The sequence below is a fragment of the Oryza glaberrima genome, chromosome 12 (genome assembly GCF_000147395.1).
Source record: "Oryza glaberrima chromosome 12, OglaRS2, whole genome shotgun sequence".
Classification (NCBI taxonomy): domain Eukaryota; kingdom Viridiplantae; phylum Streptophyta; class Magnoliopsida; order Poales; family Poaceae; genus Oryza; species Oryza glaberrima.
Genome location: NC_068337.1, coordinates 16,915,939 through 16,932,055, shown reverse-complemented (window position 1 = coordinate 16,932,055; position 16,117 = coordinate 16,915,939). Strand labels below are relative to the sequence as shown.

The following is a 16,117-nucleotide window of genomic DNA, read 5'->3' as shown; positions in this document are numbered from 1 at the left end:
TTAATGAATGAATACAATATGATGATCATTAGGAATAACCTCAAAAAAAGTTGTATGATGATAATTTTGGAATGGAGGGAGTATTGTATTTCTTCAGTGAGATAAGCTACAGTAGCTCGGCGGAGGTCATGGTTTGTGTTCACAGTCGTTAAGTACCAATTTCGACCACCAACTAGAACAATGAATAAAGGGAAAATCAACATTTCTTACACATATATCAATAATACATAATGTAGTTGTATTAGGATTGAAAAACTAATATGGATGCAGAGAATATACATCAAAGTGAAGGAGAAATGGAGCCGGCATATGAAGAAACACACTTCCGGTGAATCACGAGCGAGAACATGGATTGAGGGGCCCACCAGTCAGCTCAAACCGACTCGTGGGGCTAACCACCTGGGAACCGACTAAGGGGCCTACCTGGCAGCCTCTCACCAAAGGCGGTGGAGAAAGGAGGTTTACCTGGTTCAGCTGAACTAGGCCTGATGGCGCCGCTCGGCCTGATGCCTCACACCTCGCTTCCTACGGCGCTCCTGATGGCGGCTATGCGTGGTTAGCGGACCAGTAACCGCCATACAACCGTCATAAAAGTGCTATAAAAAGAGGAGATCTCCCTCACTTGCAACACACACCTCAAGGAGCAATTCCCTCTTCCACTTTGTATTATCTATAGTTTCTAGTAGGAATAAAGCTCAGGAGCTTCAGTCCTATAGTCTTCTCGAAATTCTAGATATGTGTCTAGTACTTTACTCTTTGTGTAAGACTATAGTTGAATTAATAGAATGACCTTCATCCTAGGCTAGTCGATCCATGCTATAGTAACAGTCCAATGAACTTTATAGATTGCTCTAGCTCCAACTTGTCCATCCATAGAGTTAGAGTCCCAGGGGAGTTAGTGATATTATTTACTTGCATAAGCATGGTGCTTAGGTTAGATAAATGTTGTTGGATGCGGGTGTGCCCCACGGAAAGTGAGGTAGGCAGCAAGTGGTGACAGCCTTGTCCATCCCTTGTATTCCTCATGTTCGGGTATGATGTAAGAGCGCGTAAATGCCATAACCACGCTGGCAGACTAGCAGGGAGTGGTCTCTCGGTAGTACATGGGTGCCTGGAAGCATGCATATGTTAAGTGTATACTAGACATGATTAGTATACAAGTAGATATGAATTGCAGTTTCCTAATACTAAGTCCCTACTTGATGACGCTCTCTCTCGTGGCCTAATCTTCTGGTGAGGGAATAATTCTCACTTTGATCGAGTGTGATGTGTCTACCAACCAGAACAAATCTAGGACGTCATGCAATCACTACACCACAAATGATGTCATACCAACCGTGACGCGTGTTTAATGATCTCTACAATGCAAATGAGAGAACACTGCAAGAACAAGATAATATGCAATCTAAATATTGCGAATATGTGATTAATCACAAAGGAATAGTTGCGATAGAAATGGTAGATCTAATCGACTTGGCAAATCAACACAGCAACTATTGGGGGCTCTAAATCTATAGTCGCCGACTAATCGAGCGAGGACTAGAGACAAGGTGAATGGCACTTGGCAAAATTCAACTAAACAATACCCAATTGTTGTAGAGGGTGTATATAGACATCTATAATGGAAAACAGAGCTAGGGTTAAGTGCTGATTCGTGGAGGTGGAGGGAGACACTTCCGAGATGGCTCTAGTCTATTACAAGGTCCAAGGCCCAAGTTCGGTTTCAGCAATATCATTATCTTGTTTTGATGATTCCCGTTGACTCATGATGAATTTGGATATGAGTGTTAGTATTTCTTATGATCACAGATAAATCTTCAAGTGCACGGAATACCGTTGTAACACTTCACCTTCGGGTGACCCCAAAAGGATATTGAACTCAAGGAACGTGTGTAATCTACCTAGGGCTAAGACTATCCAAAGACAATAACTAATGGTAGGCTAGCTAGGCTAGAGAGGACTTTCTATGGGTTTTAATTATCTAAGCTAAGTAGAGGTAATTTCCTATCTGCTGCTTCGGGCACCGACCCCTGTTGGTCTGCCAGCGTAGTTCTGGCTATAGCTCTATGATGTATCCGAACGTAGAGGATTACTAGGACGTGATTCAGGGCTATCACCACCTGCCGTCTACCTCTAACAAATCCGTGGAATACACAACAAACAAAGGTAATCTCTAACCTAGACACCACGCCTAAGTTATTAGTTACTACTCTAATACTTGCGCAGGAACTTCCTTCTTTATCCGGAGTACTAGTACTAGAGCACTTAGTACTAATACTAAACAATGAACCCGCAAAGATGGAAATATAACTTACTTAGACTAAGTAATTAAATAACAAAAGAAATAATCCCGAATGCTTACTTTATAGAAGAAGATTCTCCGAACCAGGAGCAGAGTGTACCGACAGCTCCGGTACTCCTCCAGAATTCCTCCTAGAAAGCTACACTCGTCGAGGAAGAAGTTGGAGAGAGTGCCAAACTTCTGGGCACCCCTCCAGAGCTTCTCCTCACTCTCTACCTATTTCTAATGTACAAAAGATACAATAGAGCCTTTTGTAATTCAGCTTAAAATTGTGTGTTGTGAAGTGTGAAGGAGACATCCTTTTATAGGATCCAAATGACGGTTACAGGTACGGGAAATGACCAATGTGCCCTCCAACAGTCATTGGGACTTCATCAGCTGTGTACATGTGGAAGGCTAGCGATCAACGACCACAACACTGGTTCGGCCGAACTAGAAAAATGTCCTCCCGGCCACTCCTTTGGCCGGTAGGTAGCTTAATGGGCCCCCAACATCATGTACTATGCCAAAGCCCAATTCTAAGTGGTTTTGATTGACTTATGGGGACTCCAATCCGTGTAAACGCATCCTGATCGTGCTGAGGTGCATTTTGTCGCATGACGAGTGTGTTTCCTCCTTAAAATACCTGCATAAACATATTTCACCAACACTAGTGGAAATGATTAGTAATAAACCCTACCGCTAAGTTGGATACCATATTTTATCTCATTATATGCAGGTATTGATGGTCAAATATTATGATTTAAGGACCGTCAACAATGAGACCGGGTGCGTTTGAAAGGTGACGAAATAAGATTTGCAACAAGTCCAAGATCACCTAAATCGGAGTTGACATTGAAGGCGCTAAGTCCATTTGAAGTCAGTGCTATCTCCGGAGGCCGAACTAGACTTCGAGTTGTTATTGTAACTTGTGGAGTTATACGCTTATTCGATGAAGTGATGTCCTCATCACTACTAGATATTCTTATGCATGTGAATCTCCTGTGTGTGTCCACGACCTTATCATTTATTATCCTAACCCCTGTTTAGACTTTGGTAAAATAATTATAGATTGATTAAAAGATATAAAAGAAAATGTGTCTTTACCATCGTCTTCACAGTGTAAATATAAATACGATAGATACCCTTGGGAATACTCATGGGTGAAATGCTATAGTGTTATCCGCGCGCTAGCGGATTTATGTGTGACCGTAAGAAATACCAACAGTTTGCGGTGACGACAGGGTGGCAGCAACAGTTCTCTGGCGAGGTAAGCTTCGTCGGCTTGGTAGAGGTGAGGTTATGCGGCGACAATGAAGGGGCAGCGCGATCCTTTCTTGCGATGTCACTATGATTTTTGGTGAGATAAGCTGTGATAGCTCGGTGGAGGTGATACTCTACAACGACGATGGCATGGTGGCGATGGACACGTTCATGCGGATGAAGCATAAATTGTCTGGTCGGCATGAGGGTGGTGCTTGGTGACATGAAGGCAGTTGGCCAGACTAATTCTGTCCACTTTCTTTGCTCATGGTGGGGCGGAAGAGCTTATACGATTGCTGCAGCATCAACGACAGGGCGTGGAGGTTCCCGATGTTTGATGTGATGAGGATAAACTTGAAGCTAGTCTTCCAATCTTTTCTTTTTGGTTGTTTGTTCTTGTATGTATCTCTGTTATGTGATGTGGAGTGTATGTACTCGTGCAACCTTTGGTTGTGTGTATCCATTTATTTATATAGAAGCCGGATTTCTATCCATATCTAAAAAACCATAAATAATACTCCAATTGTTTCATATTAGAAGTCACTTTAACTTTTTTTCTAGTCTAACTTCTTTAGGTTTGGCCAAATTTATAAATATTAGTAACATCTATAATACAAATTTTAGTTTCATTAAACATAACATTGAATATATTTTGTTTCGTCAAATGTAACACTAGATATATTTTGATAGAATGTTTGTTTTATGTTGAAAATGTTGCTATATGTTTTATAAACGTAATCAAGTTGTTTAACTAAGGAAAAAGTTAATGTGACTTATAATATGAAACGGAGGAGTAAGTGGAATCTTACCAGTAAATGACACATGGAGAAAATGATGAATGATTAATCAAAGCCTATTTTACATTAATGTTTAGAAAAATACAATACTCCCCCGTTTCAAATCAGTTTATCCTAAGTCAATCATTTTAATTTTTATCATCAATTTCTATAAACTCTTATAGTTTAACATTATAAGATTTATATATTTTCAAATCTATCACTAAAAAAATGCTTTCACTATTATATAACTCACATGTTAAACTACATGGGTTTCTTAAAAATAAATGATTAAAGATGGATCTATTTAATTTAGGATAAATCTACAACGACAAAAGAGGAAGAAGCTAAGAAAGTTGTCTTGTTAGTAGGTCCTTGTCCCAACTGTCAAGGAGTCTTGCCGGCCGGCCGGCTTGGTTTCCTAGGAAAGCTGGTTTGTTGGCTGAAACCAAGTTGGGCGGCTAGTTTGACATACTTAACTCGTGAAAGCAGCCTTAATACATTAATTAATAATGTTAAGCAGCCAAGAATTTCTACTAGTTGCGACTTGCGACCTGCGAGCATCGGATAGCCTGGAACTTGGGAACACGTGGGTCGGCGAGTGTAGACTCTAGCTCGTTGCCAACAATTAAATTGACGATCATATATAAAAATTCATGAAAGCCGGACCTAAATATTCTTGAAATTTAAAAAAAGAACAATTATTGGCATACACTAGATAACCACCAAATGTCATGTTGGAACTCAACTTCTTTGGAAGAAAAAAAAAAGACTAGTTACGTCCCCTTACTATTTGCCTGAAATTTGTTTTTTTTCCCCACCTAAAATGAAGTTAGGTATGAACGTCAGATTGGGTGATAAGTGATGTAATTTATGTCTATACTTGTCTCTAGTAAATTTTGCATAAACTTAAAAAACTTTTAAGTCTGATTTTCATAAGGTTTAACTTATCTAATGATTCTCACCTGATATTTTGTTGCAATAATACAAGCCAGTCTGCATATCTACAGCAATGGTGTGAGAAAGTAGCCCTATAGCAGCCTGTATGCATAAATGAAACAATATGGCGTGATAAACTGATGGATTCTTTTTCCAAATCGAAATGTCTCCTCTACTGATCTTTTGGAAAGTCAAATAAGTACAATCTTGGATTTACATAGTGTTGGAATTTGTATTGAATATATGTATAAAGTTAACTATAATTTAACATTTGAAGTTATAATAGGTGTTTGGACATTGGTACAATTTATATATGACAACATTGTACTCCGTTCGTCCTTAAAAAAAGAATCTAGGAATGTATGTGACACATCATAATCCAACAAATCATAATATACTGGACATCTTGTACTAGACTGTTTTATAGGGACGGATGGAGTAAATTCTAAATTTACACACTAAATTAACACTGTAAATTAAAATATATTCTAAATACAAAAAATATATAATATACTTAACATTGTAAATTCTAAATTTACACACTAAATTCTATATATTTCAAATGTAAATTCCAAATTTTACACTATTACTTTGTATATATATATGAGATGTAGGACTAAAATCTATTAATTTGCTACTACCTCCGTCCCAAAATATAGCAATATTTAGCTGTGAATTTAGATACACAGTTGTCCAGATTCATAGCTAAAAATACTTATATTTTAGGACGGAGGAAGTACTTGTATACTAAATACAGATCAATCAATAGGTAAAAAACAACCAAAAACTGAAGTGAGAGAAGCGTAGGAATAATGAATGTGACGTGGAAACCCATAATTAAGTGGCATGCTGATGTTGGTCTGAGAATTGGACCAATTGACCGAGACCAGTCAGAAAACCTGGCGACAGTTTTTTTTTTTAGCGTTATCACCAATCATTTTGTGATATCCAAACGAATTTCAGCTCGTCGTTCATGCATCTATTGGAATCATGTGCACCTACCTCATTAATTACGAAACCAACAAAGAGAGAGGAAAAAAAAATCCAGAAAGAGAATCGTCCGATACACATTTTGTTTAATTATTTCTCTGCTGATTAATCAATCCTCCGATATATTATATCCATGGCAGTCCAAATTTGTTTGAACACTAATAATAATATTCCAATATTTGTTTGAGCATGTGTGCTATGCATGCATGCATGTGATGGGAGTTGGGCAAATGCATATGCATCTTCTTTACTTGTATATATAGAGTACACTGATGCAGCAATTGTGGAGGAGCATTACAAGAAGGCCACACATGTACGGACCCACGGAGCTCTCTTCTTCTGATAGTTTTGCTTCATCAATTTCCCTTCCCTCTCCAGGTACATTTCTTTAATTTCCTACGTCTATATATTGTTCCATTTTTGTGTACTTAATCATGTTCTAACATATATATATACACATATAATTAATTAGTTTTATACGTGCTCTATCCAAAAAATAAAGAGAGCAATTCTAGCATTTAAAACTTGACATGACTATTATTGTTAGATTGGCTCTTCTTTTCTCTCAGTTTTAATAATATAATTATATAGTAGATAGATTTATACCATGTGTCATGGTCTTGTTTCCTTTGTTAGCTCATGTAAATTATATGGCGCAGGCAACTCATAATACCGTGCGACTGATGAGATGACGTGGACGATGTTGCTGAGTTCCTCATGCTCCATGGGCCAATTCCCTAGAGCTTCACCCCATTCCCATGGTATGGTATCAAGGCATTTCAGAAAAGGGCCTCCTCCTAAGGTCACCAGAGGTACAATAGTTCTCGTTCAGATTGATGTTGCTATATATATTAATTTAATTATACCTATATTTAGTTTAATTTATACCCATATTTAGTTAGGCACTTTTTTATAAATTTTTTTAGAACAGTAAAAAATTTCAAAAAAAAAACTAGACTATTATACTATGAAAACTGAAGATACAATATTGTGATGGAATCTCTATATGTAATTTATAATTTTAATTTTTGGAGCTCCTAATAAAATGAGATTTTTTTCATCATTAATTATACTTAAAAATCTACTTATTTATTTTGTTGTGATATTTTTATCGTTTAAGTTACTTTAAGCTTGACTTATGTTTTTGTATATTTACACAATTTTCTTAATAAGATGAATGGTCAAAGGTATATAAAAAAAGAGTGCACAAGGACTGATATATATAATTTTCTGCCATTGAAGTTTCATATTCTAGTTGTGATTGGATTGGTTTTGGCGACATATTTCACTTATTTTCCTTTTGTTTTCCCAGCAGCAACAGGTGTTGAGAAGAGGATAGAATTTGAGGAAAATGTGGGAAGTCTGCAAGTCATGGTACCCATTTGGTGGCTTTGATCATCTCTACTCGCCCCACTTCTAAACGCGCTTCGTGCATTCTAGTTTGACTACCACTAATTTCTATCTGTAAATACTTGATCAAACGAACACATGATATTATAGAAGTCCATTGAAGAATATTGATCTGAAAGTTCTTTGAGGTCGTCAAGGTTTAAATAGCGTACCAACAATATCTTGCAGTTAGATCCTTGTAAACTAAAGTACTATCTCATTTTCAAAATATATAACACCGTTGACATATAGGTTTAACCATTCGTCTTATTTAAATATTTAATATAAATACGAAAAAGTATAAGTTAAGGTTATATTTTATTTGATGATAAAACAAGTAAAAAATGATATTTATATATTTATTAATAAAACGAATAGTCAAATGTTATGTGAAAGCTCAATGGCGTTATATATTTTAAAATGGAGGGAGTAGTATCATGTATTTTATTTAGAGATACACCCTAGTATATCTAATCTCTTATTATCTGATTCCTTGGTTGAGTTTAATATTCTGTTGTAATATTGCAGCACAACAAGGAACTCGAAGTTAACATAAGAAAGAAGCTACAAGGAGTTGAATTATCACCGTCCTTGTATGACACAGCATGGGTGGCTATGGTGTCAGAGCGTGGTTCTCCTCAGGCTCCATGTTATCCGCAGTGTATTGAGTCGATACTACAAAACCAACATGACGATGGATCATGGGGTATAAACCCATCAAGTTCATCGGTTGACAAAGATATCCTCTTGTCTACATTGGCTTGTGTTGTTGCCCTCAAGAGGTGGAATGTAGGTCCATATCACATTAAGAGAGGTAAAAAGTGCTGCCTATAGTAAAAACCGTATATGATATTTGACATTTTAAGAGAATTTAAGGTGTGAATTTGATCATAATTTTGTATTAGAATAAATTTATAAAATATAGTAAGTTGAAGATATTATAAAATTACTTTTTGAGAGAGATCTATATACACCAATTTTGTGTTTCCTACTAAGCATTTTAACCTTTGTTTCAAGCTTCAAATATTTATTGATGTCAAAGGGATCAGTAAACTGCCGCTCTCCGTACCTTAATGTTCGATGCTCTTGAGACCTTCTTATTGCTGTGAATTATGCTTGTTGACAGGTCTAAATTTTATCGGAAGAAATTTCTCTGTTGCGATGGATGTCAAAACTATTGCTCCCGTTGGTTTCATCATTACTTTTTCTGGTCTGATTAGCCTTGCCGCTGGGATAGGTTTGCGATTACCTGTTATACAAATATATATTGATGAGATTTTTCACCTCCGGAAGATCGAATTGGAAAGGTTAGCCAATTAGCGAAAAACTAATTAATAAAATTCAGTTCTGAACATTTATATTGTACTTATACTTCTTTAATCAGCTTTTGTATTTAAAAGTGTAAAGTCACTAGCGGCAAGACAACCACATGTCAGGATGGATTTACATCAAGCAAATATCATGCATGAAAGTGACAGAACTAATTGGAATTTTTAGCCGATTACAAGAAAACTCTCTCTTTCGATTGTATCCTTTTGTTTTGGGGAGTTCTAGACTCAGCATATCTATGGTGTCCCTTATGAATTAAAGGATTGCGAATAAAATTCATTACTCTATGGAGCACAATGAAATTAGCTTTTCCTCCATAAATAGCAGCTAAGAAAGACCGAGCACTTAATTATAACTTATTTTAGAACGTACCTAGGCAGCAAAATTCTGGAAAATCTAGGTTTTCTCTCTGCACACTACTGAGCATGGTAGATTGGCATATATCTGCATACTACCCACATCTATCTATCTATCTATCTAGTCTAGTCTAGTATATACTAAAAGTCCATTAAACTTTCTACAAACGCTCTCAAGCCGCCATGTGGGACTCCTAAAAACACTCATATGCCGCCACGTGGCATTCTAATATTTTAGAAACATCCTAGCCCTCGATTTTCACTTAAAACAGTGGGTCCACTATTTTACACCATTAGATTTGATTAGATTAGAAAAAGTTAGTTTCTCCGTGTACGTACGCCTCCCTCATCCCGTCGTACGCAGGTAATTGTACGTACCCATCTTTTTTTTACTTCCCATTTAATCCATTTAATTTTTTATATTTATTTTTTATTTGTAATATGCTACAGTATACTTATATCACATCTGTTCATGGCATTTGAGCATATATATTTGATCATTTGTCTTAGTATAAAAATTATGTAATTATAATAGGGAATACTAAAAATTCCAAAAAAAAAGCATCCAACCCTCGATTTTCACTTATTATTTTGTATCATTACATCAGATCTATTAAAAATAATGCCTCCTGAACTTAAAAAAATTTTATCCCGTGTACGTATAAATACATAGTAGTATTGTTGATCACCAGTGAAAAATCCAAAAAACATATCCTGTGTATACGTACTCCTACTATTCACTAAATAAAAACATTTCTTTGATGTGAGTTGTGCTTGATACCCTCCTAAGAAAAAAAATGCATGTATTTTAAAAGATGAATGTCCTAACATCCTAAACGTTATTTAAAAAGGGTAAGTTCATCCTTAGTGAGTTAATCACGTTTAATCGTATTAGTTCAGAGCTCATATAGCGCTCTTCCAGTTCGTTGCTGCCACAAACAGAAAACACCTGTTGTATAGTACTTTAATTTTACAAAGAAAAAACGTAAGATCTAAATTAGATCTATTACACAAGAGAAAAAAATATGAGTACATCTCACATTAACTATATTTTAATGAAAAAATATCACATGCATGGAAACATATTAGTCCTTCACGTCTTGCTCATCTAAATATTCTTACTATTTTTTTTGTTTTTAAGTAATTTGTAACGGGCACTATATTCATTATGAACCTTGACCACTCATCTTTTCAGTAGAAATTTTACAAATATATTAACTACATTTTGATTTAAAAATATCAAATATAACCAAACTATATCTCTTTTCATATTATTCTCATCCAAAGTCTTGCAGTTAGTAAAATGAAACTTACAACATAAATTATTCCATTATATATTACCCCAAGAACATTCATAAATAAATTTAGATCTATAATAGAAGAGAAAAATATCAAAACCCATATTAACTCACATATTTTCGATATCAACCCTACAGACATGCCTAGCTATATTATATATATATTACAGGGATGAAATATCAAAACACAAATTGACTCATTTGTTGGTTAGGGATTGCTGCTCAAGCAAATATTTTTTTCATATGATTCTGGCCACCAAGATATTTTAAGGCAAATTGTTGGACAATGGAATTGAATAAACTAATAGCTTTCTCAAAAAACCCATATTAGTGCTATGTTTTTATTGGGACGATAATTCTGGAAAGAGAGATTTTCTATCTTTTCTTTCAACTTAGGAGAAATACAATTAGGTTTAGCTTCTTTTTAGTTTAGTTAAGCCATTTAATTATGCGAAGTTGAACAAACTTACCTAGGCTATCAGGTGGCACTCGTACGAATGCTCCAAAACTGCCACATGGTGGAAATGCATGATTTTGTTATTGTATTAATGATATATTATGCTTATTTTTATCAGATGTAGTTTCATATGTAAAAAAGGGACTCAACTTACAGGACAAACATAATAAATAGCTGTGATTGGCGAGTGTAGATGTAATTGGGACAGACTGATTTTTTTTCTAATATAAGGGACATTTAGTATATAAAGTCTATAATATATTTCACAATATATATATTTATTTTCAGTGTTTTCTGATTATAACGTAGTTTATTGTAATAATAATGAATACGATGAGGTAGCCTTTCTTTTAGCATTCTTTCTATGATTAATACTCTATCCGCTCCATAATATAAGGCACAACGACCCTTAACATAGAGACCAATAAATAGTTATTATCATCTTACAGTTTGAATCATCTTAATAAATATAATACATGCATCCAATAAAATTAGATAATGTGATAGTGAAGGATTTAAAAAAGTAATAATTTAATAAAGAAGATGTCATAGTTAATTGCATGTATACTTTATATCATGGAACATCTAAAAAAAATGGATGTGCCTTATATTACAGAATGTAGGGAGTAAATAGCATGCCCGTGCATCTGCGCGGGCTTTCTTCCTAGTTTTATATTAAAGTTTGTTCATAGTTTCCCACTGACATAATTTTGACAATATATCAGGGATGGCGGTGGAACAGTTTCTGCAAGAAAAGCCTTTATGGCATACGTATCGGAAGGGTTAGGGAGCCTACAAGATTGGGATGAAGTAATGGAGTATCAAAGAAAGAATGGATCTTTGTTCAACTCACCTTCCACAACGGCAGCTGCAGCAATCTATAGTTTCAATGACAAGGCGCTCAACTATTTGGATTCACTTACAAATAAGTTTGGTGGCCCAGGTACGTGACAGCAGAAGCAGCAATCCATATGAATTAATATACAAAAAGTTTACAGTGTTTGAAGTAGTACTACCTCTGAGTACGTCGTTATTTTTATTAACTTTTTGGTGCTATAGTACGAAGAAACATCTAGTTATATATCGTAAAATATAGTATTTCTCATTACCTTGACAAGTACTGTAAAATCACTTTTCGTGCATATGTGAACTAGATAAAAAAAATGTCAACCATATGCAGCTAACAGACATAAGATTTCTCTGCAGTCCCAGCAATGTATCCACAAAATATATACTCCCAGCTATGTACGGTTGATGCTCTTGAAAGGACAGGGATCTCTCGGATTTTTATGGGTGAGATAAGAGACATATTGGACACAACATACAGGTGACAGCAACTCTGAAGAAATTTTAATCTACCTATCCAAAACAAAAGGACTACACAGAATTTATAGTGTTTTGTACCAATTCCTTTGATCTTGAATTTTATTACTGTTTGCAGATGCTGGCTACACAATGAGGAGGAGGTGATGCTGGACATACTAACATGTGCAATGGCATTTCGCCTCCTACGCACTCATGGCTATGATATCACCTCAGGTACTTTTGCGAGCTATATATATAGGATACTAAAATTTGAACATCATCCTTCTTTTTAGTCTACATTGCTTTGATTTCAAAAGTTTCATCACCTCATATGGAACTGTTGGGCAGATGAAATGGCTCATTTTTGCGAACAATCCAGCTTTGATGATTCAATTCATGGGTATCTCGATGACACTAAGACTTTGTTGGAGTTGTACAAAACTTCACAAATCCGTTTCTCGAGAGAGGATTTGATCCTAGAAAATATTGGTAATTGGTCAGCTAAACAACTGAAGCAACAACTATTATCCAACAAGTTATCAACATCAGCACGGTCAGAGGTATAACTCCTAAATTCCACACATATAGTACTAGCAGCTAGTGAGACACCCAAAAAGCTAGAAATTACTGAAGACTAGAGCTGATCCAATGTGTGATTGGCTAGACATCTTATACCTCCAAAATTTTCATAGTATTTTAATAAAAATGTGATTATGAGACAAACTTGGAACTCAGCCCTAATTGAGCTAGGCTTGTGTCCTCTCCTACACACAGCATACTTGTGTATACTAAATTATATATGTGCAAAATGAATCACTCGTTCTCAAAATCAGCATACTTGTGTATACTAAATTATATATGTACAAAATGAATCACTCGTTCTCAAAATCTAATTTTTATTTTTATTTTTCAGGTGGAGTATGTGCTTAAATTTCCCCTCCATTCGACCTTGGACCGATTAGAACACAGGAGAAATATAGAACAATTCAAGTTCAAGGACTCACAAGTTCTGAAATCAGGATACTGGTAAATACCTATTATTCTTGATTTACTAATAACAGTATGATTAATTCCCAACATTTATGTTGCACATTTATCAGTGGCTCCCACTCAAACAAAGAAATTCTAGCTTTGGCTATCGATGACTTCCATTCCAGTCAGTCTGTTTACCAACAAGAACTCCAGTATTTTGAGAGGTGTAGTACACATGTATCTAATCATACATAACCATGTATATAAATCCATACCAAGAAGACAAATGATAATTTAACATTGGTGGCCAATATATTGTGCATTGTGATGTGTTTATTGCAGTTGGGTGAGACAGTGCAGGCTAGACGAACTGAAGTTCGCGAGAGTGATGCCACTGATCGTCCATTTCATCTCTACTGCCACCATGTTCGCTCCCGAGCTCGCCGATGCTCGCATGGCACTTAGCCAGACCAGCCTGCTGGTGACTGTATACGATGACTTCTTTGACTGCCCCGAAACATCGAGAGAAGAGAAGGAGAACTATATTGCTCTAGTCGAAAAGTATATACAACAAATATTCACCCACTTGTACTCGCTTTGGTTTCACTAATCAAAGCTATCATTAATTTGTTATTTTCATGTGCTATATATATATGTATGATGATGATGATGTTGATTAATTGTAGGTGGGATAACCACGCTGAGATTGGATTCTGCTCTAAGGATGTGGAGATTATGTTCTATGCGGTTTACAACACGTACAAGCAGATTGGGGAAAAGGCCGCGCTGGTACAGAATCGCAGCATCATGGATCAAATGGTGGAGGATGTAAGTTCTTCTGTTTATTATTCCTCCTTTTTCTATATACTCCCTCCGTTTCACAATGTAAGTCATTCTAACATTTCTCACATTCATATTGATGTTAATGAATCTAGACATATATATTTATCTAGATTCATTAACATCAATATGAATGTGAGAAATGTTAGAATGACTTACATTGTGAAACGGAGGAAGTAATGTTTAGTGGTCTCTGCTGCTGATAGTAGAACAAATTTACACCTTCCATTTTTTTATGTATTTAATACTACTACTTCAACTCTAGTAGTAGAACTAATAAATCATAGTCTTGAATTGCCTCTATTATCGATGGCAATAAAAAAAATGATTAATTGGTTCTAGCTAGTGTGCCATAACAAAAATAGAGATGTAAACATATGTATATATATGTTTGTTTGCAGTTGGTGAGCTCAGCCAAGGCCATGATGGTCGAGGCAGATTGGACAGCGACCAAGTACATCCCATCTACAATGGAGGAGTATATGTCAAACGCTGAGGTGTCCGCGGCGTTCGGCGCCTTCGTCTGCCCGCCGGTGTACTTTCTTGGGCCGAAGCTGTCAGAGGAGGATGTCAAGAGCGAGGAGTACACCCAGCTGCTCAAGCTCACCAATGTCATCGGTCGCCTCCTGAATGACTCCCAGACATACAGGAAGGAGATCCTGGCAGGGAAGGTGAACGGCGTTTTGCTGCGTGCTCTCACCGACGGCGGTGACACCTCGTCGGAGTCCATAGAGGCGGCCAAGAAGGTGGTGAAGTGTTTCGCCGAGTCATCCATGGTGGAGATGCGGAAGTTGGTGTTCAGCGAGGGTGGCCCTATTCCTCGTCCGTGTAAGAATCGTTTCTGGGAGATGTGTAAGATTGTCTTCTACTTCTATCGTAAAGACGACGCCTACCTTACACCCAAGGAGATGATGAGCTCGGCCAGAGCGGTGATCCTGGATCCACTGCAACTGACACATTCTCCATCTTGTCTAGGAACATTATCCTTGTGACCGACCACTTGGATTGGTTTGTGTACATGAGGTTAATTATTTGCAATTTTAGGCTGGGCCTCGAGTCTGTTTACACATGTACAACAGTATGTGTGACGTGAGTGTAGTGTGACTGCATGCAATTGTCCATCTTGTAATCTAGAAAAAATTGCATGCACTTATGGTCTCTAAAGCCTTGGAAATTAAGGAGAAGGCTTGATGAAAATATGTGATGAACTAATTAGATATGATTTCTGGTATAGCCATATATGAAAAACATATTGTCATATACAGTCAATTATGAGTCATACAATACTTAAAGATATAGAGATGGGTGCTGATACGAATTTAAGTTATTACAAATACTACTATAGAACAACCTATCAGTGTTGGTTGGAACAAACCCAGAACTGATAAGGGTTTCGTGCCTCTGAACTCACCTACATTTTTAAAAACCCATCAGTGCCGGATGGGGAGAAAGCTCGGCAGAAACGACAAGAGCCAATGAACCGAGCCGAGTGAAAAAAAAAATCATGAAGTCAGCCGATCCAGTCTCTTCTCTATGCTTTCCTCGCTCACTGTCTCCGTCTTACCCTCTCTCATTCCAGGCGGCGGCACTCCTCCCCGCTCTCTCCCTGGCGGTGCTGGCTCCTCCACTGTCATGATCTAGAGAAGTACTGTGTAGGCAAATTTAATCTTGATCTGTCATATAAGCCTTTGTGCTTTGCTAGCTAGGTGTGCGTTTGGGTCTAGGAAGTGTGATCAGCCATGTGGGCTCTGTGCCATGGAAGGGCAGCTTATAATATAATTGGATGTAGTGTAGAAACAAATCATGAAATGAGATATTATTAGTTCATCCCCCAAACTCTCTCTGCTACTTCTTCCTCCTGTGAAGTTCTTCCATCCCAAACTCTTGATTTTTTTTCTCTTGAGCTCAGGATCTAGCTTGGC

The 16,117-nt window shown here is 36.7% G+C and overlaps 1 protein-coding gene across 1 annotated transcript; it reads left to right on the top strand.

Moving 5' to 3' along the window:
* Positions 1-6,949: 6,949 nt before the first annotated feature.
* LOC127756329 (ent-sandaracopimara-8(14),15-diene synthase, chloroplastic-like) lies at positions 6,950-15,187 on the top strand. The gene is made up of 13 exons (XM_052281698.1): positions 6,950-7,061; positions 7,562-7,623; positions 8,167-8,452; positions 8,765-8,945; positions 11,804-12,021; positions 12,285-12,405; positions 12,520-12,617; positions 12,732-12,943; positions 13,297-13,409; positions 13,484-13,579; positions 13,698-13,916; positions 14,042-14,183; positions 14,597-15,187. The coding sequence occupies exons 1-13, from the start codon at positions 6,950-6,952 to the stop codon at positions 15,185-15,187; spliced, it is 2,451 nt and encodes an 816-aa protein (XP_052137658.1).
* The last annotated feature ends 930 nt before the right edge of the window (positions 15,188-16,117 follow it).